The sequence below is a fragment of the Vipera berus genome, assembly GCF_964194415.1.
Source record: "Vipera berus genome assembly, chromosome: Z".
NCBI classification, from domain to species: Eukaryota; Metazoa; Chordata; class Lepidosauria; order Squamata; family Viperidae; genus Vipera; species Vipera berus.
In genome coordinates this window covers 97441746-97461519 of record NC_138205.1, presented here as the reverse complement: position 1 = coordinate 97461519, position 19774 = coordinate 97441746, and the positions used below count along the sequence as shown (strand labels likewise).

Here is a 19774-nt window from a genome sequence, read left to right as displayed (position 1 = left end):
CTATTTTCCCCACAACAACAACCTGTGAAGTGAATTGGATGAAAGACAGTAACTGCCCCAGAGTCACCCAGCTGGCTTTCCCAGCAAAGGCAGAAGAACTCACAGTCTCTTGCTTTCTAGTCTGGTGTCTTAACCATTAGAACAAACTGGCCTTCCAATTGGCATAAAAATCATCCCATACAAGATCACTTGGTCCAAACTATATAGCCTCACTCTATGGCAGGCATGTCAAACTCGCAATGTCAAGTGATGTTGCATGATATATCGGGACTTTTTCCCCATTGCCGGCAATGGGGTGGGTACAGTTTCAGCATGAAGCATCCAACCCATGGGCCAGTAGTTTGACATGCCTGCTCTATGGCATGTGGAATTCAAATGACTATTCTTACCCAATACATTAGGCTTAGTGTAGTGTCAGGGGTGAAGAAGACCTTTCTTGAGCTAGAAGCGTAACCAGCCTTCTAAGAATATTGAATACTAACAGATATTTAGTATCTCCAATATCACCAGAAACCATATGGAATCAACAGTAACCTAATGGTCTTATTTCTAACAAAAATCTGCAGCAGTTGCATTCTCCAATACACAGCTGCCACACATATTTCATATAAAAAGCATCACTTCTGAGAAATGCCCTTCTACTGTTATTTTGTCCAGCAAGGATGTCCATTGTCAAATTGATTAGCCTTCATAATCCATTGACATTATTTCAAGCAAAGAACTATAAACTGGCTGGAGCCCATTAAGATTTTTCAGTGTGGAAGCCTTAGTAAATAATGTAATATCATTTTCAAAAGAAACTTATTTGATCTCAATAATTTCAAATCAAAGAACTTGGGCATTTGTCTAGAATGCAAATTGTGTTTTTCTACTAGCATGTAACACCCAATATATTTGACTATGTAAATAAATTGTGTTTATAATGCTGGAAATCTCACAAAAAGTTGAAGAATTTATATTTGTATAAGGAAGCATGTAAGGATTTATTTAGTAAATATGAGGAAAAATGAATATAATTAAGTTTGTGAGTTTTGATCTGTATGTTTTCTATTGACATTTATTAATAGCATAGTAGGAAAAATATGACAGTAGTTGCATTATGTAAATATGATTTAGTTAATTAATCAATTAAATGCAATTGTATTGAATTTTAATTTTATTCTACATCCTAATTGCAGTAGTAAGGGTGGCAAATCAGTGCAATTATAATAATTATTACTATTATTATCAGTTAATTTTGCAGCTGTTCTGCAGACAGATTTTTCATTTATTTCAGTATGAACTTGGCCTGCTGAGAAACTGGAAAAGTACAAACAAAAAAGAATAATTAAAGGGCTATGAGAATAAAAGGTTGTACCTGCTTTTTTATTTAAACCAGTAATAATATATATGCCTCTATGTATATAGTTTATATATCTCAAAAATGAGATGCATTGGATATGTGTGTGTGTGTGCACGGTGTGCACGTGTATGTGTGTATGTATGTATGTATGTATGTGTGTGTGTGTGTGTGTGTATATATATATATATATATATATATATATATATATATATATATATATATATATATATATATATATATATATATAGGGACGCGGTGGATCAGTGGGTTAGGACACTGAGCTTGTCGATCAGAAGATCGGCAATTTGGTGGGTCGAATCCTGAGTGCCGTGTAACAGAGTGAGCGCCTGTTACTCGTCCCAGCTTCTGCCAACCTAGCAGTTCAAAAACGCGTACAAATGCAAGTAGAAAAATAGGGACCACTACGGTGGGAAGGTAACAGTGTTCTGTGCGCCTTTGGCATCTAGTCATGCCGGCCACATGAGCACGGAGATGTCCTCGGACAAATGCTGGCTCTTCGGCTTTGAAACAGAGGTGAGCACTGGCCCCTAGAGTTCGAAACGACTAGCTCCAAAAAATTTACACACATACACACACACACACACACACATACGTGTATGTGTGTGTGTGTATGTGTGTGTGTGTGTATGTATATATATATGAATCCTCAAACTCTGGGATAACTATAAAACAGCTGTTTATTGTTAAAAATGGTAAAAACAATAAAAGCAATTATTTATAAAACCTAAAAATCGACTCTCTTAGCTTTCACTGGTCCACTGCCAGCATCATCAGAGTAAGCATTAGGGGGTGGGGAGTTTAGTTATAAACCTAATTGACTCCACGCTCTACCCAATGATCATGTAATGGGCCTGCCTGTTCTAATTAACCATAGTTGCTCTACTTGTCCAATGTCTCCTTGTCTGCATTTTGATCTTGTCACCCTCTTTCTTCCCATCGTTCCTTTCCCTGCCTGTTCTGTTTTACCCATTCCGGTCAGTCTTGCCCTCCCTCACTGTGTCTCATCCCCTGGTATGCATACCAACTCTGGGGGTCTGTCTCCCCCTTTTTCTGTCTTCTCCACCCGCTTTTCCCACACTCGGTTGTGTGATGTTACTGCTGATCTATCCTCCAATTTTCCCCCTCCTGTGACCATTACAGGCTACGAGTCCCGGTCCGACAGTATACATGTCCTTCCATTATCACTCCACCATTCCTCCTCTAGTGCATCCGCTTGTTGCCCCTGTCTTCCTTTGTCCGTTCTAGTCGGTCTCACTGGCCGCTCTTTGCACATAGGTGTGTGCACGCATTGTAGCACTTTTCCTCCCTGCCTCGTCCATACCCGATCGGCAAGAGTTATTGCTGGATCATTCCTCGCCTTTCTCCATCACCCAAACAGGTTATTGTTCATCCTGCTCCTCCTCTTCCTTGAGAGTTGTGTTGCCCTCATTCATTCGTCATTCTTCCTCCGATAGCTCTTGCCTCACTCCACCTGGTCTGTCAGGTCTCCTCTGGCCTTCAGGTTGATCATATCAATGTGTTAGTTCCACTCTCCTGCCGTTCCTGCCCTTCATCACCACTCCCAATCAATCCTATTTCTTCCAGTCGCCCTCCATCAATTCGTACATACGTTGGATGTGATCCTCTCTCTCCTTGCCCCATCCATATCCGGCTGTTGGGAGTTATCACTGGATTACTCCTTACTTGTTCCCTTCCTCCAATGTCAGCAGGCTGTTGTGTATCTGGTCTTCTCTCCCTTACATGGGTCGTATGGTTTTGATCTTCCTTGGCTCCTCTCTTTCCAAGCATGGGCAATGTTTTTAGTTGCTGTTCGTGTGCTTTCAATGCCTGGTAAACTGGTGGTAGTTCTATATGATGATTGATTGAGTGTATGTCTGACAGCCAGGCTTCCTTAAGCAGACAACCTCCTTTAGAGGCATCCTGAGCAATAGCCTCTGCCTCCATGAAGTCAAAAGAGTGGTCATTGCTGACCATATGCATCCATATTTGTGAGTACTGTTTTTGCCTTTTGACGGCCAACTTATGTTCATGGATTCTGGTTTTGATCCGTTTGGCCATCTCTCCAGCGCTGCACACCTATGTGTGAAGAGCAGCCGGTGAGGATGAGACCAACTAGAATGGACAACGGAAAGCAGGTGTGACAAGTGGATGCACTAGAGGAGGAATGGTGGAGTGATAATGGAAGGACATGTATACTGTCGGACCGGGACTCACAGCCTGTAATGGTCACAGGAAGGGGAAGATTGGAGGATAGATCGGCTGTAACACTACACAGCCGAGCATGGGAAAAGCAGGTGGAGAAGACAGAAAAAGGGAGAGAGGTACCCCCAGAATTGGCATGCATACCAGGGGATGAGACACAGCGAGGGAAGGCAGGATTGACCAGAATGGGTAAAATAGAACAGACAGGGAAAGGAACGATGGGAAGAAAGAGGGTGACAAGATCAAAATGTGAACAAAGAGATATGGGACAACTAGAGCAACTACGGTTAATTAGAACAGGTGGGCCCATTACATGATCAATGGGTAGAACGTGGAGTCAATTAGGTTGACTTAACTCCCCACCCCCCAAACTCCCCACCCCCTAATGCTTACTCTGATGACGCTGGCAGTGGACCAGCGAAAGCTAAGACACTTGATTTTTAGGTTTTATAAATGATTGCTTTTATTGTTTTTACCATTTCTAACAATAAACATATATATCCCATTAATACAAATATATCTCACTAATACAATTCACATTTTGAAATAAATAAATCATGAGTATATGTTTGTAAACATGCAAACAATAAAATGTTCTTTTATGAATTATAGATCCAGAATACTGTTGAAATGAATCAACCTATTTCAATCAACCTGTTTCAACACTTTAATATAAAACTTCAAATCAGAAGGATTCTGGTTAAGAATAAATCAATAAATTGATTAATCTGCTTCACTATAAGGATAATCCTCTTAAATTTTGAAGTCAGATTCAAATGGAAATAGCCAATCCAATTCAAGTGAATCTGGGCCTGATTTGATTGGACTCATTTTCAAGAGCTGGAAGTGGGGAAATAATATTTATTCTACCAATATTTGCATGAAAAAACAGAAATGGATGTTAAAATGTTGCATAAACTAGATTTTTTTGAACATGTAATCAAACACACAGACTTTTTATAGAGATCTATTAGCATTTTCAAGCTATGTCTACTTTGAAAACAAACCCTGCAATTCTAATTCTTTAGAACAGACATGTCAAACACAAGGCTCGCGGGCCACAAACGGCCCACCATATGATTGAATCCAGCTCGCACAACTCTCCTGGAAATTACAAAAGTCCGGCCCCCACCACCTTGGCACCGGCCGGGCTGAGCACTTGCTCAGTAGGAGGCAAGTGCACATGGGCTGGTGGAGCCCAGCAACATTTGCAGCTCATTAGCCCCTCGACAGCTCATTGGCCAGAGCCCAGGCAGCCTCCTCCCAGTTCCAAAAAAAAGTGGGACTAAAAAGATTCAATCAATCAATTCAAACTGCTTTTCTTGAAGAAATAAATTCTGAACTTGGTGATCTCTCTTATCGCACAAAGGTGCGATGGCTAAGTCGAGGGAAAGTGCTCAATAGATTTTTTGAATTACGCATGGAAATTTGTCGAAAGCAAAGGAAAAGACTGCACGGAATTGAAGGATGAAAAGTGGCTGTGTGAATTAGCATTTCTATGTGACATTACTAATTATCTCAGTGCACTAAACCTACAGCTTCAGGGACGGGACCGTGTGATCACAGACATGTACGATGCTGTGAAAGCTTTTCAAGTAAAGCTGCAACTGTGGGAGATTCACATGCAGCAAGGAAACTTGAGTCACTTTCCCAGTTGCCAAACAATAAAAAACAAGGTCTCCACTACTGCCTTCTCAAATGCTGAGTTTGCTGATAAACTGAGCACACTTCAAATGGAATTTACACATCACTTTGCTGATTTTGAAAAACAGAAAATCAGTTTTGGACTGCTCAGCAATCCATTTTCAGTCGAAGTGGACAGCGCTCCTGTAAATATCCAGATGGAGCTGATAGAACTCCAATGTAATAGCACACTGAAGGGAAAGTACGATTCTGTAGGACCCGCACAGTTCACCAGGTTCATTCCTGCAACAATGCCCCAACTCCACCTACAAGCTGCTCGAATGCTCTCCATGTTTGGGAGTACATACCTCTGTGAGCAACTTTTCTCCATCATGAGGGTGAACAAAAGCGCACACAGAAGTCAGCTCACGGATGCACACCTCCACTCTATCCTGAGAGTATCCACCACTCAAAACCTATCCCCAAACATGGATGAACTTGTAGCCAGGAAAAGATGCCAAACATCCAGTTCGGACAAAATGGCATGAGAACTAAAAAGCTTGTTTTTTTCTTTGTTTTAAATGTGTTTTTGCAGATTTATTTGAAATAAATAATTTATTTGTTCATATTTGAAATTTTACTCCTTTTTGCCCCACTCTTAGACATAATACACATCTGAACTAATATGATACAATAGTCCTACATGCAACTGGCCCTTTGAAGGCAACCATGATGCTTGATGTGGTGAAAGTTTCCAGAAAGCAGTTTCCTCCAATTTCTTCTGCCTTGAAAGATCTCTGGAGAGGAGCAGAAGGTGGCAGGGAAGCTGCATGAGGGAAGGCTGCTCCAACAAGCCAGCATCCTTACCATGCATAATTAGAAATGGGGATTCCCTTTCAAGAAGGGCCAGCCTCCCTCATGAAGGACTGGGAAGTGCTGCTCCCCTGCCTCCTCTTGCTCTCCAGAGATCTGTCAAGGCAGAAGAAGGAAACTACACACATACACACAAACACACATACACACTTCAAGCTTGGAGACTAGGAGGCTATCTACATCTGAGCTAACAAACTACCAATCATGCCTGGGCTTGGGAAGAAGGCCCTTTCCATCCTCTGTGGATAAAAGCCCCTAAACGTGGAATACAGTGCGTGTACATGTGCACATGCTTGGCTGCAGAAGTTTGGGGAGGTGAAGAGCTTGTGGGGCAATGAGATGTCCCCACATCAAATTAGTCGGTGCAACTTGTTCTCTCCTGACCCAGGTATCTCGAGTCAGCTGCGCTGAGTGAGCAGCATTGAGATGGCCATGCCCACCCGGCCACACCCTCCTGGCCACACCCACCCGGCCCCCTGAGGGCAACCATAATGCTGATGTGGCCCTCAATGAAATTGAGTTTGACACCCCTGCTTTAGAAGAAAAAATATTAAAATCAATTAAGTTTTTAAGATACAGTTTTTCAGATTTGTAACAATAGTTATTTTTGGATTGCCACCATAATACAATTTAAACAGGGAGGTTGAGGACTGTACCAGGAGAAGAAATATTTCTAAGATAGGGTTATCCTCTTCTTTCATGAATTTAGTATTTATTTATTTGTGCATCCAAAATGCTAGAATGCATACATTTTTTAAGTTTAAGAGTTTATTACCACTATGATGAGTCTTACATTCTCTAATCCAAGCAACACTAAAAGTGGGATCGTAGTCATTCCCCCCTAGATCCATTCTTCCAAGGAAACTGTGCCATCATGATTATAATCAATTTCTTCCTTCATCTCATGAAGAATCTGATTGAATTAAAAAAGTACATTTGATATAAATAATATGTAAAAATTAATACTTGTTTCACATGAAAATAGAAGACAATATGTCACTAAATATCACTAAAATATTCTCATATTAAAATATCAGGAAGTACCTCTGTATAATCAAAATAAATCCAGTGATGTACATCATTACAACCTTAGTGTTGTTTTAATGTACATCTTGAAAATATCGCACTAAATAGATTGTATCATCCACAGGAGGGTGAAAGTTTAACAAGATTGCCAAATGTCACAAGATTTTATAGACAAGAATATGTGATACTGAGGCAAGAAAACTTATACCGCATGAGTTGGCATTCTCATGAAATTTCACTCTACGTGTAATGTGTACCTGTACCATCAAAACAAATTGCATGATGCCACATTAAAAAAAGTTTGTCTATCTCTGTTGTAGCAGTATTTATTTAAATATTATCTCTAAAATTAAAATATATTTTTATTAGAAGAAATATGGTTTAAAAAACCCTTAAATGCTTTCAAAATATTTACAGTATACAATATTTATATACTTAATGTTAACAGAGGAAAAGTAATTTTCAATTAAATTAAAGTGGGAATGTTGCCTTGATGTTACACCCAAATTCAACTTACATACTGAAAAAATAAACTGGATTGCACAATATGTAGCAAATACATCTTTCTTAGTCTGTGATAGAGGCAAAAATGATTCGATAAATTTCATCCAAGGTGTTTTGCACGTAATCTGTGAGAATTCTCCATGGTAAATATATAACAGCATGAAAAAAAATCTCTTTGTATTCTTTTTAAATGAAAAATTTACGACTTCCGGGTGGCAAGGCTCCATCGATGGTGGCCGTTTCGGCCATCAGCCCCGTTGTTTTCCGTGGAGCCACTAAAAACAGTGATGATCAGCTGTTTGGCGGCTCAGAAACCCTCTCCTTGGGAGAAGAGGGGGGGTGAGCATTTAGGTAGGGGTAGAGCTCCCCTAGACCACCAGAACTTAAATTCTGGTGGTTGAAGGATGTGAGCCCCCCCCCGAAGCCTGAATTTGCTCTGGACTCTGGGACTTCTCTGTTTCAAGGCTTTGGAGCAGAGCAGGACACTGCAACCATCCCTGCTTTCAATAATTAATTGTGGATTAAAAAATTACAATTGTCCTTATTGGGATGAATTGCAGCAGTGAAAATGAATGTCTTGCCGAAATTTTTATTCTTATTTCAAATGATACCTATTCTTAAAAAGGATTCAAACTTGGAGGAATGGCAAAAGGGTATTAAAAAATTTGTTTGGACAGGGAAAAGGCCACGAGTTAAATTTAAGATTATGCAGGATATGCGTGAAAGAGGTGGTCTTAAAATGCCCAACTTTAAATTATATTATGAAGCTGCTGCATTGTCAGCGATAAGTGATTGGATTAACTTAACACAAGGGAGATTATTAAATCTTGAAGGTCATGATTTGTTATTTGGTTGGCATGCATATTTATTGTATGATAAGAAGGTAGATAATGTGTTTAAGGTGCATATTTTAAGACATGCTTTGTTGCGAGTTTGGAAAAAGTATAGACATAAGTTAAATTACAAGATACCTCTATGGGCAATACCGAAACACGCAATAGAAAACATAAATGTTGGGTTCAAACATGATGTGACTACATATAAGGAAATTTTAAGTTTGGAGAGGAATGTATGGCGTTTGAAGCCGTATAACTTTTTACGAGGAGAAAAGATTGTTCAAACTTGGTTTCAGTATGGGCAACTACAGGCCAGGTGGAAAGAAGACCAGAAAATTGGTTTTTCAATGACTGATGAAAATCTGGTAAAGCAAATTAGAAATCAGGGTCCAGCACATATCAAATGGATATATCTTGCATTGATAGAAATTGATTCAGAAACAGAACTTGTTAAAGATTGCATGATAAAGTGGGCTCAGAACATTCAAGAAGTTATTACAATGAATACTTGAGAAAAGATCTGGGTGAGAAACGTAAAATTTACGCAAGCTCAAAATTTAAGAGAGAATTTTTATAAAATGTTTTATAGGTGGCATTTAGATCCCAAAAAGCTAGCAAGTATGTATCTGAATTACCAGTCTAAATGTTGGAGGTGTGGTGGCGAAGACACAACGTATTTTCACATATGGTGGACCTGTAAAAAGGTTAAAGCATTTTGGATTAAAATCTGGTGGAATATGCAGAAGATATTTAAGAAAAGGATAAAGTTTTGTCCACAAGTGTTTTTACTGGGCATTATTACTGATACTACTGTTGTGGACACTAAGTTGATGTTGAACTTAATTACGGCAGCAAGACTTTTAATAGGGCAATACTGGAAGAAGGAAGAACTGCCGACTATAGAGGAATGGACTTTAAAAGTTTCTAACCTGGCGGAAATGGCAAAGATTTCGGCGTATTTGAAAGACCATTCGCAACAACGATATATCGTGGAGTGGAAAAAATGGATTGATTACACCCAGAATAAATATGGGACTAAAAAGTTTCATTTAGCATTTGAATAAGTATTGATGGGACATTTATATTGCTTGTAGTCATTTTATAAGAGCTAAAGTGCGATAGACCTAATAGTTTATTGTTGTTAGCATATGGTAGTTTATGATTGTTTTTTACTTTTATACCTTGTATTTAGCTCTGGGAAGTCGGGGAGGGGGGAAGGGGAGGGGGGAGGGTTGGGTTGGGTTGGGAAGGGGGGGTGGGGGTGGGGAGGGGTTGTTTTGTTAAAGATAAAATGTATTGAAAAACTTTTCAATAAAAAAAATAATTAATTGTGGATTACCTGGATGCAGGCAGAGCTGTGCAGGAGAATACTGTAATAGCAAGTATTTGAACTTTAACTCTGAATACTTTGAGAGAAAAAGCTGCAAGCAGTGTGGAAAGTGAAAGTGCATAATAGAAATTAACTGGGAGTTAAGATGGCTTCTAAACTAACTAAAGTTCCTAGAAGTGCTGGTGCTTCACCAGTTGAGCATTCTTCGTTACAGGCTTTGATGCCTCCTCCAGTGGCACCCACACCCGCACCAGCATTAACAATAAAAGATTTACAAGATGCTTTACAAGATGCTTTAAAAACACAATCCCAACAAATAGCTGAACTTATTGAGGAGAAGAATACTGAAATAAAAGCAGACATTTTGGCTGCATTTCAAGGGCTTGCAGTTTGTATTGAGCGTCTGGATGATCGTGTGGAAGAGCTCAGTCAAAACAATATGAGATTAGATGCTAAAATGTTGGTTGCTGAAAATGTGATGGAAAAGGTTGATGATGATGTAGTTATGATACAATATAGAGATATGGAGTTTGCTGTGAGGATCAGAGGTTTGAAAGAAGATCCTAAGGAAGATTTGAAAGAATTATTGGCACAAGCCCTTGAACCGGTTTTGGAGCATCCAGCAGAAGATATTATGGGGGATATAGACAAAATATTTCGTGTTAATTCTTGGATTGCAAGACAAATAAAGTTACCTTGAGATGTGGTGGTTTATTTTACAAAGATATCAATTAGAAATGTGGCCATCCAAGCCTTCTATAACAACAGATTTACAGTTGCTGAGCAAGAAGTTTTAATTTTTTTAGAAGTATACCAAGTCATGCTAGATTGCCTAAATCTTTTTTTGAGATGAAAGACAATTTGGAACTGAGAGATGTTTGGAGAGAAAGAAATTTACAAGAAAAAGACTTTACCTTTTTTCAATAGGCACCAATCTTTTTCCAGGATTGATTTTGTATTAATTACTAATGATTTTTTTTCTAGGATTAAGAAGATTAAGATATGTCCAAGAACTATATCAGATCATAGTCCAGTATGGTTGGAAATAGAAAAAGACAATGGAGACAAGCGGTCTTGGAGACTAAATGAAAATTTGTTTAGATATCAAGAAAATGTGGAAGAGTGTAAAAAACAGATGAAAGAATTTTTTGATATGAATATGTACAAGGGTACTTCTATTGAAATGGTTTGGGATGCAAGCAAAGCTTATATGAGAGGAGTGTTAATATATTTGAATAATAAACATAGACATAAACTGGAACATAAACGAAAAGAATTAGAGGAGAAAATTAAGAGGAAAGAGAAGGCTTTAATTTTGAATCCATCTGATAGGTAGATTAAAGAGGTAACTACTTTATTAAGAGGTCAGTTTGATATGTTGATGGCAGATCAAGTGGCAACCAATTTATGGTATGTTAAACACAATACTTTTTGTAATGCTAATAAGCCGGGTAGGTGGTTAGCTTACTTGTTAAGGAAGAAACAAAGGTCACATAATATAGATAGAATATTTATTTATTTATTTATTTATTTTATTACATTTATATACCGCCCTTTCCCGGAGGACTCAGGGCGGTTTACAGGGTAATTAAAAACCAAAAATACAAAAGTTAAAAACCAAGTTTAAAAAAGATTAAATTTTATCCCTGTACAAGGGATAGAGTACAAGGGTAAAGTGGTGTTTCAGCAGAATCTTATTAAAAAGGCTTTTGTTGAGTTTTATTTTAAGTTATATGTTAGGGATAAGATTCAAGATGTAGATATAGATAGATATTTACGAGAAGTTAATATTCCTGTTCTTACACAAGAGCAAAGGGAAGGGATGAATCAATTGATAAATAATGAAGAAATTATTTTGGCAATTAAACAATTAAAGGTGGGGAAAGCACCAGGAACAGATGGTTTGACTGCCGTCTATTATATTTACAGTTAGAAATGGTGGAACCTTTGAGAGAATTATTTAGAACAATTCAATTGGGAGGAGAAGTGCCTCCATCATGGAAAACAGCCTTTATATCACTGATTCCAAAGGAAGATCAAGATATTACCCAAACCAAAAATTATAGGCCAATATCGCTTTTAAATACTGATTATATTTGCAAAAATTTTAGCAAATAGATTAATGAAGGTAATGCAGCAAATGATTCATAGTGATCAAACAGGATTTATAAGTGGTAGACAAATGAAGAATAATGTGAGACATATTGTAGATTTATTGGAATTTTTGGAAAGAAATAACCAGGTCTCTGCAGCGCTGATCTTTTTGGATGCTGAAAAAGCTTTTGATCAATTGGACTGGAAATTTTTATTTAAGGTATTGGAGAAAATGAAGTTTGGGGATAATTTTTTACAACCTATTAGGGCAATATACCAGAAGCAAACAACTCAAATAATAGTCAATGGTAGTTTGACAGAAACATGTAATATTGAAAAGGGTACAAGACAGGGGTGTCCGTTGTCACCTTTGTTGTTTGTTTTAACATTGGAAATATTATTGATTAAGATACGAGATTCAAATAAAATTAAGGGAATTAAAATAAGAGATCAAGATTATAGATTTAGAGCGTTTGCGGATGACTTGGTTATTACATTAAGTCAACCGACTTACTCAGTTGTAGAATTGATGGAGATAATAACGTCATGTGGAAAAGTTTCTGGATTTAAGATAAACACACAAAAAACTAAAATATTGTCTAAAAATATGACCATAGAACAGAAGGTTGTTTTAGAAGAGCTAACGGAATTTGAAATAGTTAAAAAGATTAAATATTTTGGGGTATATCTCTCGGCCTCAAATGTAAAATTATACAAAAATAATTATGAATTGTTATGGTTAAAAATACAAAAAGAGTTAGATAGTTGGAAAAAAATGCAATTATCCTTATTGGGAAGAATTGCAGCAGTAAAAATGAATGTTTTGCCAAAATTTTTATTTTTGTTTCAAATGATACCTATACTTAAAAAAGATTCAAATTTGGAGGAATGGCAGAAAGGTATTAATAAATTTGTTTGGGCAGGGAAAAGACCAAGAGTCAAATTTAAGATAATGCAAGATGTATGTGAAAGAGGTGGTCTTAAAATGCCCAATTTTAAATTATACTATGAGGCTGCTGCTTTATCATCAATTAGTGATTGGTTTAATTTAACACAAGGGAGATTATTGAATATTGAGGGTCATGATTTGTTATTTGGTTGGCATGCATATTTATTGTATGACAAGAAGGTGGATAATGTTTTTAAGTTACATATATTAAGGTATGATCTGTTGCGAGTTTGGAAAAAATATCGACATAAGTTAAATTATAAAATACCAATTTGGGCAATACCTAAACATGCAATAGAAAATATAAATGTGGGATTTAAACATGATGTGATTACATACAAAGAAATTTTAAGGATAGAAAGGAATGTATGGCAACTAAGGCCATATAATATTTTAAAAGAAGGAAAGATAGTACAAACATGGTTCCAGTATGGGCAGTTACAAGCAAGATGCAAAGAAGATCAGAAAGTTGGTATCTCAATAACTGATGGAAATTTGGTAAAACAAATTAGAGATCAAGGTCAAGCACATATAAGAAGGATATATAATGCATTGATAGAAATTGACTCAGAAACGGAACTTGTTAAAGACTGTATGATAAAGTGGGCCCAGAACTTTCAGGAGGTTATAACAATGGATACATGGGAAAAGATTTGGGTCAGAAATGTAAAATTTACACAGGCTCAAAATTTAAGAGAGAATTTTTATAAAATGTTTTATAGATGGCATTTAGACCCTAAAAAATTAGCAAGTATGTATCCGAACTGCCAGCCTAAATGTTGGAGGTGTGGTTGTGAGGATGCAACGTATTATCATATATGGTGGACTTGTAAAAACGTCAAAGCTTTTTGGATTAAAATTTGGTGGAACGTGCAGAAGATATTTAAGAAAAAGATAAGGCTTTCTCCACAGTTATTTCTGTTGGGTATCGTCACAGATTGTACTGTCATAGATACTAAATTGATGTTGAATTTAATTACAGCAGCAAGACTTTTAGTAGCGCAATATTAGAAGAAGGAGGAACTGCCTACTATAGAAGAGTGGACTTTGAAAGTTTCAAACCTGGCAGAAATGGCAAAGATTTCAGCATATTTGAAAGAACAATCACAACAGAGATACATTGTGGAATGGAGAAGATGGATCGAATATATTCAGAATAAATATGGGACTAAAAAGTTTCATTTAGCATTTGAATAAGTATTAGTTTTATATGATGTATTATTAGTTATTCATTATTTGTTAGTAATTTAGTTATGTTTAAGGGGAGTTAAAGTGCGATGGAATTTAATGTGTCTTTTTAGTTAGCATATTTTAGCTTAAGTTGTAAGTTTATACCCTGTATTCAGCTCTGGGAAGTCGGGGGGGGGAGGGTAAGGGAGGGGAGGGGGGAGGGAGGGGGAGGGAGGGGGAGGGAGGGGAGGGGGAGGGAGGGAGTTTATGTTTTTAAAAATGTATCTTAAAACTCTTCAATAAAAAAAGAAAAAAAGAAAAATTTACAATGAATTGCAAGCCGCATTAAGTGCTCTGGCAAAAAAACTTGTATGTGCATACCTTTTGTAAAAAACTAATCAAACAAAAATAATTGTTTAATCCTTTTTACTACATTCAGCAACTGATCAGCAAACTTTCCACTTGAAATTTCTTGAATGCTTGTTCTGCTTAAATGCTTTTGTTCTTCTGCAGTTGAATTGCATAAGAATTAATATAATCCATTTTATTTTAAGAAAATAAATTCTCTTATTGATTGATCTAGTGATGCTTCTTTGATTGCTCATATTTATTTATCTTCAATATTCAGGCTCAAACATATTTTCCCAGTTTTTTGTAGTCCATTTCAACATGGAGGAAATCAAATGAACCTGATATAAGCAGCGCTGTTTTTGTCATAGAATGTACCAGAACAGAGCTCTGGCACCTTTTTTTTTTTTTGACAGATTTTCAAGTTTTAAAAGTAACTTTTGAAAAATTGATGTTTGGTTCACATGAACTTGAATCGCCTTGTCGAGCATAGCAGGTCGGTGGCAAAATCATTAAAATGGTGCATGTGGGCTGCTTGTGTGTCGAGTCCGATGCATGCGTACTTTGTCTGCACTGGTTGTGATGGCACTGCTTGGCTTCTGACTGGTTGTGTGGTTGCACACCAAGTGCTTACTGCGGGCGGCAACCGTTATGTTTCGTTACACAACTGGCATGTGTGGGTGTGTGTACAGTGACTGACTATGTGCAAAATGTAAATAATTTCTTTATTTTAAAAAATTATTGGTGAATTGAAAATATTTTTGTAATTTTTAATGTAAAATTTACTATGAACATTTGCCTTAAATACAAGAAATTAAATTTATGTTAAGAACTGAATATATAATTTTTAAAATAAAAGATTAACAAGATGTGAGTTCCAGCACCTTTTTTCTTACAAAAAACACACTGGATATAAGCATAATAGTAATTTAATCAAATTATATAGAACTGTTCTTAGATATTTCCACTGCTAACTAAACAATTGACCTGCCTTGATGCTTACTGGACTGAGTTCAGTGACATCCCATTCAAGATATTTTGCAGCATGCATCATTTGAGTAATGATGTTTTCAAGTTCCTAGATATAAAAGCAACACACAAAGCATCTTGTTAATTAAAAGTCATTTTCTTTCCTAAAATTCAAACAAATGATAATATAAAATATGAATTAATACTTTAAATAATGTTTTGGGTTAGGAATATTTATAAATAGCTAAATTTAGACATAGCATTGTCAAATTACAATATTAGTCTTTAGAACAGACTAAAATTAAGCTATAATTTTATAATGTAAAATTTAAAAAAAATCTTAAAAAAAAACAAGATAAGCTAAAGAGGTTTGGCTTTAATTCACATTTCCCAACAGCTTGTACCATTTAAGTAAGTTGCCTTTGAAAACTGGTAGTTGTGCCATTTCAAAAAAACTTAATCTATGAATCATACTAGCCATTCTTTAAGAGTTGTTTCAGAGTATTACTACTAAAGAGTAATTAAGAATACTATACTTTGGCCAATGGATCTTAATATAAGGTGATATAATAAAGGAAATTGAATGGTGCATTAAATGTAATTTTCAATAACAACCTCCCATTATGCCTGAAGAGTTTTCAATCAATGTGTTATTCTAACGTATGCCGGTGAAACATGGACACTAACCTCATAATTGATACAAAAGCTATAAGTGGTGCAAAGAGCCATGGAAAGATACACGCTTGGCATTAGAAGACAAGATAGAAAGACCTGCACATGAATTAGAGATCAAATGAAAGTATACAGTGTCATCAAGAGAATAAAAGAATTGAAAGGAAAATGGGCTGGTCACATAGCAAGAAGAACTGATGGCAAGTGGACCAAGGCAGTCAAAGAATAGATTCCACTTGATAAAAAGCATCCAAGAAAGAGACCAAAAGCAAGATGGAGTGATGACATCAGCAAGTATTGTGGGCCCAATTGGCAAAAGAAAGCTCAGGACTGTATTGGTTGGAAACTCATGGAAGAGGCCTTCATCCTGCAGTGGATAGACAATGACTAAAATGATGATGTTTCTTTAAGAATATAGCAAACTCCAAATATTATCATGTTCTAAGATTCCCATCATACCTAACCAGAATGACCAATGCTTAGAATGAATGGAAACTGAAGTCCATTTCTCCAAATAAAGGGTAAACAATCATTTGTCTCGGACATTTGTCTGAATAGGTAAAAGGTAAAGGTAAAGGTTCCCCCGCACATGCGTGCTAGTCATTTCCGACTCTAGGGGCCGGTGCTCATCTCCGTTTCATAGCCGAAGAGCCAGCGCTTGTCCGAGGACGTCTCCGTGGTCATGTGGCCGGCATGACTAGACGCCAAAGGCGCACGGAACGCTGTTACCTTCCCACCGTAGTGGTCTGAATAGAGATTAGACTAAAATCAATATAATATTGCTTTCAACTTTACAATTCTATGATTTGTAAAGATTCAGAAGGCCATGGCATCCAACAGCAATTTGAGTGCCAAACTGAATAGAAACAGTAGCTAAGACAATTTATCAACATGCAATTTATTAAAATAATAATAATAATGAAGATTTATTTATTTTGCTGCGGGCTCTCTCTGGCTCCTGCGGTTTTCTTTGTTGCTTCTTTGCCGTGAGCACTCCCCGCTTGTCGGAGGAGCGGCGGCGACGATCGGGCGATCCGAGGACTCAGCTTGGAGCTGGGGTTCGTATCAGTTTGGCGGGTGCTGCTTTTGGCAGCGCGGAGCCCTCCCTCTCCTCCCGAGTGGCGGTGGTGGCTTCCTTGCTTGGAATCGGCCAGTGCCTGTTTTGCAGGCTCCTTTTCTTAGCTTTTTGCCGTGGACGTCCCCTGCCTGTTGGAGGAACAGCGGTGACGATCAAGCGATCCGGAGGCTTGGGTTGGAGTTGGGACTTAGATCAGCTGGCTGGCGCTGTTTCGGTGACGCGGAGCCCTTCCTCTCCCTCGAATGGCGGCGGTGGCTTTCCGGCCTGGAAATTGGCCGTGGTTTCATCCTACCGCCGTGGATTTGCTGGATCTGCTGGATTTGCTCCTTATGCTGGTTGGCAGGCACTACTGTGGCCCGAAGATCGGCCAGAATTACGCTTTAATGCCCGGTTGGGGGCTAGTGCTTCCCATTAATATGCTGGATTGGACCTGGGACTGGACCGTGGTGGGAGGATGGTCTTGGATTGTTCATCAACTGCCCCACTGGTGTGAGAGACCAGTTGGGGTAGGTTTGCCCCAGGATCCCTTACTCGGTCCATGACAGACTAGATTCCTCAGCCGTAGTGAGAGGACGCTTGGGGTTTCTTTTCTTGAGTTCCACCTCAGGTGAGAGCTGAGCTGGACTAATGGAATGTGATACACCTACCGGACTTTACGTTTATCAACACCATTGATCCACCCATTACTAACCATTATTAACATCAGCCCTATGCGGACATTTGTCATTATTGTATGACTTCCTTACACTACTCTGGAGCTGACTTGTATGCCCTCAGGGGGGTTTCTCCCTCCTGGGTTCCACCTGCCACCCTTTCCTGCACTCCCCTTAATGACGGGCCCAACTGTTGGGACACCAAGAGGTGGTTGGGCTTAGATAGGGGCCTCGAGCGGAGACGTATTAAGAGGCCTCTGATCCACTTTTTAGCCGGTTATTTTAAAAGGTTAGGGAGGGTGAGGGGGGAGGGGATTACTAACTGGCACTCAGTCCGGGCCGGTTTGGGGTCCCGGCGGGTCGGGGATTGGGTTAGAGGCGGCTGGTTCTGGATGTGTTGGGGTGGGGCTTCAAATCCCCACGATGATAGGGAATGGCAGTAGGTGTGTGCACGGAGGGCCGTATCGACATCTGGGATTGCGCCCCCGCTACTTGCGAGCGGTGACGTGCTCCGACCCTCCAGTTAGCACCCTTTTGCCTGGGGGTGAGGGTGATCAGGCCCCTGAGCTCCGGCTGGTTTACCTTAATGCCAGATCCGTTGCCAATAAGGCTCCCCTCATTCGTGACCTTATCGAGGAGGAATGCGCGGATCTGGCATGCATAACGGAAACCTGGTTGGGCTCGGAGGGAGGGGTCCCTCTGATCAAGTTATGCCCCCCAGGTTTCTGTGTGCTACACCAGCCACAGGCTCAGGGTAGGGGCGGCGAGGTGGCAGTGGTTATCAGGGAGACTTTATGCCCACGGGAGACCACCATTGTCCAGATTGGCAGGAGTGAGTCCCTCCTCCTGAGATGTGGTTCTCAGGTTCAGATGAGCTTGTTGCTTACATACCAGGCGCCCAGCTGTGTGGCAACAGCTCTGCCCGAGCTGCTCGACACCCTCTTAGGGTTGGCGGTGGAGTTCCCCAGGCTCATAGTGCTGGGTGACTTCAACCTGCCTTCCCTGGGAGGGTCATCGGAGCTAGCCCGGGAGTTCATGGCTTCCATGATGGCCATGGACCTGACCCAGGTAATTCAAGGCCCGACTCATGTGGGGGGACATACTCTCGACCTGGTGTTCCTGTCTGGACAGTGGTTGGATGATTTGGGAGGGGGTCTACCAGTTGTTACCCCCCTGTCATGGTCCGACCATCATCTCCTGCGGCTGGTCTTCCGTTATGCCACCCCCCGCTGCTGGGCAATGGAACCAACTAGATGGTTCCGCCCCAGGCGCCTAATGGACCCTGAAAAGTTCCAGATGGCGCTTGGGTCTATACCCATCGCCCTCACTCACAGCCCAGTTGATTCCTTGCTGCGATGAGGATGGCGAGGGCTAATTACTTCGCCGCCCTCAATGCGTCCGCAGATAATTGCCCAGCCACCCTGTTTAGGGTGACTCGCTCCCTTCTTAACCAGGAGGTGAGGGAGGATCCCTTACAGGGACAGGCCAAGGAGTTTAGTCATCATCTGATGGACAAAATCACTCAGATCCGGGCCAGCTTGGACTCTGACTGGGCGGAGTATGATGTGGAGAAATCAGACGGTCTTGAGCATGACATCTGGACTGAGTTCAATCCTGTTTCCCCTGATGATGTGGACAGGATCATGGGGAGGCTGAGCTCCACCACCTGTTTGTTGGATCCGTGCCCCTCCTGGCTGGTTTATGCGGCCCGGGAGGGGACACGAGGCTGGTTCCAGGCAGTAATAACTGCTTCTTTGAAGGAGGGTGTCTTCCCCACTGCCTTGAAGAAGGCAGTGGTGAGACCCCTCCTCAAGAAGCCTGCCCTGGACCCAGCTGTTTTAAATAACTATTGTCCAGTCTCCAACCTTCGCTTTCTGGTGAAGGTTGTTGAGAGTGTGGTGGCGCATCAGCTTCCTCTCTTCCTGGAGGAAACTGATTATCTGGACCCGTACCAATCGGGTTTCAGGCCCGGACACAGCACGGAGACGGCATTGGTCGCGCTGGTGAATGATCTCTGGCGGGCTCGGGACAGGGGTTGCTCCTCTGTCCTAGTCCTATTAGATCTCTCAGCGGCTTTCGATACC

General features: G+C 39.7%; 1 protein-coding gene across 1 annotated transcript in view; it reads right to left on the bottom strand.

Annotated features, from left to right (window-relative positions):
- The window catches only part of DGKB (diacylglycerol kinase beta), a gene marked incomplete at both ends in the record, with an annotated part of 346918 nt that overhangs the window by 310397 nt on the left and 16747 nt on the right, over positions 1-19774 (bottom strand). Inside the window, 3 exon segments of the mRNA XM_081346260.1 lie at positions 6855-6902; positions 6906-6974; positions 15322-15396. Coding sequence (XP_081202386.1) covers positions 6855-6902; positions 6906-6974; positions 15322-15396 — 192 coding nt within the window.